Source organism: Protomyctophum parallelum, assembly GCF_964188405.1.
Source record: "Protomyctophum parallelum genome assembly, chromosome: 11".
Lineage (NCBI taxonomy): Eukaryota > Metazoa > Chordata > Actinopteri > Myctophiformes > Myctophidae > Protomyctophum > Protomyctophum parallelum.
In genome coordinates this window covers 17,558,606-17,562,446 of record NC_139707.1, presented here as the reverse complement: position 1 = coordinate 17,562,446, position 3,841 = coordinate 17,558,606, and the positions used below count along the sequence as shown (strand labels likewise).

General features: G+C 42.2%; 1 protein-coding gene across 1 annotated transcript; it reads right to left on the bottom strand.

Moving 5' to 3' along the window:
* Nucleotides 1–295: 295 nt before the first annotated feature.
* On the bottom strand, nt 296–2,890 carry LOC310866429 (SLIT and NTRK-like protein 5; the record flags this gene model as incomplete). The annotated part of the gene is made up of 1 exon (XM_083776042.1): nt 296–2,890. The coding sequence occupies one exon, from the start codon at nt 2,888–2,890 to the stop codon at nt 296–298; it is 2,595 nt and encodes an 864-aa protein (XP_083632168.1).
* Nucleotides 2,891–3,841: the final 951 nt, after the last annotated feature.

Here is a 3,841-nt window from a genome sequence, read left to right as displayed (position 1 = left end):
CTGTGGTACTCAATTATGACTGATTAGTCTTAATTCACTGGTTTCTTGCTTTGGAAGAGCATTGTTCTTATTTATGAGCTGGGATTAAACAGTCAAGAACCACTGAAATAAAAGTGGATTCTTAACTTTTTAAACTGAGCACTATTCCCCTTTATTACACAATCCTTTGAAGCAAAACAGCAGCACTGTAAATTATTATTGACAATAAACAAACTGAGAATGATGGTAAATTGAGACTTTTTCCCCCTCTGTCCTGCCTTTTGAACATGTAATCATTTCATTTTTATAGAATCATTCAAAACTGTGTAAAAGTTGTACGTTTCTCAAGGACCTCAAGGTAGTCTGGATCAATATGGAGCTTGGCTTTCAATTCCCAGTACTCGCTCCTATTGGGCTCAACATAAACAGTACTCGGTGCTGTACAATATAGTATTGTCTGTTGTATTCTGTCTGGATGCATGTATTGATGTCTCACATCAAAGTCTGAGGTGTACTGAGTAGTAGATGAATGGGCTGTATGCCTGCATGGTAAAGTACTGCTGTAGGGTGACTGTTTGTCTGGCTCCAACACATCTCTGTAGTAACACTGATCACCCTGCACAGAGGTGGAAGGCTTGTTGAGCCGCTCTGGAGAAGCGACACTGTATTCAGAGCTTATCGTATTATTGGCTTCCACTTCATCAGAATCTCCCAGGAATGCTCCATTCAGCTCATCAAAATCTCTATACCGATCCATTGTTTTGCCCTGCATTGGGGCATAGGAGGTGGTTCTACATGCAGGCTCCACTGCAGGTGGAATGTACTCGTACACATGGCCAGCGGATGATCTGACTTTGGGAATGGTGCCCTTCTTGTAAAGACCATATTCCATGTTCAGAGAGCTAATGCAAGCGTTCACTGAATTATTCTGCTCATTTTGGGCCTTCTGATGCCTCTTTTTCATGGCCACGATCAACGACGCAGCCACGAACACAGACACAATGAACATTAGAAGAAGGGCGAGAATCATCACAGACAAAGGGACAGCACCGTATCGTGTGTCGGAATCCAAGGATGTCTCTATGGTGATGGTGCTTCCAGGGAATGATTCTTCAGAGGGTGGAATCATGGAGGAGAGTATAACCGAGTTATTAGGGCATAAATTAGCCCTCTTAATGTATCTCATGTCCTCTCCGGCCAGCCTCTTAGGTGAACCACAGATGACATTGTTTACAACTGTCCCTGTGCTGAGCTGTTCCAACCACAGCTTCAGCTCTAGGATGGCACAGGAGCAGTCCCAGGGATTCTCAAACAGATCCACTTGCACTAATGTTGTCAGCTGATCCAGCACACCGTTGACAGGGAGATGGCGTAGGTGGTTATTGCGAATATTTAGTCTGGCCAGTGTTAGACCATTAAATATTCTTACCGGTAAACTTTTTAAAAGGTTATTGTTCAGGAAAAGTAGCTGGAGATTGGGTACATGCTTAAAGGTGTCAATGGTCATTTCTTTAATGACATTGTATTCTAAATACAGAAACTGCAGGCTCTCCAGTCCATAAAATATATCGACTGTGAGGTGGTCTATAAGGTTTCCATTGAGGTATAGCCTTCGTAAATGTGTCAGATCTCCAAAGGCTCTGTCATGTATGTGAGCTATCCTGTTGTTACCGAGGTGCAGCAAATCTAATCCAGTTGCATCAATAAAATCTGATCTACGCACTACAGGGATATAATTCCCAGTGAGATACATCTTTTTGGGATTGTAAGGTTTGGGATTTAAGTCAGAAATCCGCTCAATCTTTCGCTCCTGGCAATTGACATTTAGGCCGAGGTCTGAAATTTGAAGGTTGCAAGTACAGGCAGTAGGGCAATCCAAAGGCACAGGGGATTTGGTCTGATATGAAACAATTTGACCATAATTCTGTGGTTTATTGGATGGGATGCGAGAGGTTGGCTTCGATTTTAATTTGCCTGACTGCCGAGGTCCCTTGGTGGGCCTTGATGAGGACCGCGCAATTCCAGATGAGGTGAATGGAGCTGGTGTGGTCTTATAGTATGCATCAGTGCTCAGATGTGGCTGGGGTGGCATCTCATATTCAGCAATGGCTCTCCTAGGGCACAACTCTTGTTTTGAAACCTCATCAAGATCTCTCCCATGAAGTCGGAATGGAAATTCGCAAACAACATCACCAACTAAAGCCATGTATGATATGCTCTCTAGCCACGTTTTCAGAGCAATCAGCTCACACGAACAGTTCCATGGATTCTCCTCTAATTGTAGCTCTACAACACTTCCCATATGTTCTAGTAGGCCTGAATAAGGTAATACTTTCAGTTGGTTCCCCCTTAAATCCAGATGAGTCAGTGGGACATGCTGGAAAATGTTTGTGGGCAGAGTGGATATCAAGTTGTCATTAAGAATCAGGACTTCCAGATGATGAAGCTTGCCGAAAGCGTTTGGCTCCAAATGAGTGATGTAATTATAATCAATTTGAAGATATTCCAGACTTTCAAAACCAAGGAAAAGCTCTTCCTTCAAGGCATCAATTTTGTTATTGTTAAGATGTAATCGCTTCAATCCCTGAAGTCCGTTAAAAGCTCCCGGTTCAATTTCAGATATATCATTGTTGCCCAGATGTAATATTGTAAGTCCATTGTATTCAACAAAATCATTGGCAGACAGCTTTTTCAAAAGGTTCCCTGTGAGCAGAAGATGGTACATTGGGAAGTGCACAGGGCTTATGTCAGAGAGACTTACAATTCCTCTGTTCTCACAGCCCACTGTGAGTACCCCCTCTTTCTCCTCGCAAGCACACATTGTTTGACAGATTTCTCCATAGCTATCAAGCATCTCAATGGTACAGAAGGCTGTTGCACTTAACCAAAAAAATGAAATCCAAAAATACATCTTCTTGTCTTGATGGGCAAGCTCACTGTCCTGACAAGGTATCCAATGTCATCTAGAAACAAAAGACATGCAGGCAATAAGGGAGACAGGAATAACCATTTAGGTACAGCCTAGTAGCCTATGAATCCTTAAAGAAGCTGCAGCCGGAAACTCAAAGCATCATGTGCGGTTGCCCAGCGCTAACTTTTTGCTACTATAGGCTTTTATAATTACTCAATCAATCGACATTAAAAGTGGAAAATAATTGAATTAAGTAATATAAATAAATAAACATGCGTGCGTGCAAGTAAAACGTGAAAATCGAGACATCAAATTGATCACAAAACAATTATCATTAAATATCCACGGTAAGGCAAGGTTAGGCTTATATTGTCAAATGTCCGGCTAATTTGCATTCTTGTTAGGCTTTTGAATTTAACACGCAAAATGTTATGTCAGCACTCAGCTCATTTTACGAAATTTTGCAGCATGTTACATGACGTGTAATAGCCTGTGCATAGCCTACCTCACGCACAACGATGAAGATGCATGGTCGTCAAGTATCTCACTATGTTCATTTCAATTCAAGTCTAGATGTTTGTTCGATCGCAAGTTTGCCGTCAAATGCACCAAACAGGATAAAATAAATGCTGATCAACCATATCTGCGAAACGTTTCTCTTAACACGCTGTGCTGTGGGAGACACAGCTATTCCTGGTAACAAAGTTGCTTATTCGGTCTCTCTCTCTCTCTCTCTCTCTCTCCCCACCCCCACCCACACAGGCTCTCTTTCTCTCACCCACAGGCTGCACACTCACATCGGCTCAACCACACACACGAACTTGCTCGCACTCGCACATGCTGTTTTTTTGTATGCTACGTATGTGCAATCACTATCACACGTATGCACGCTTTGGCATTGGCAAATCGAAATGGCAATTTATTTAATCCACAAAAAAATAATTGCCTTAT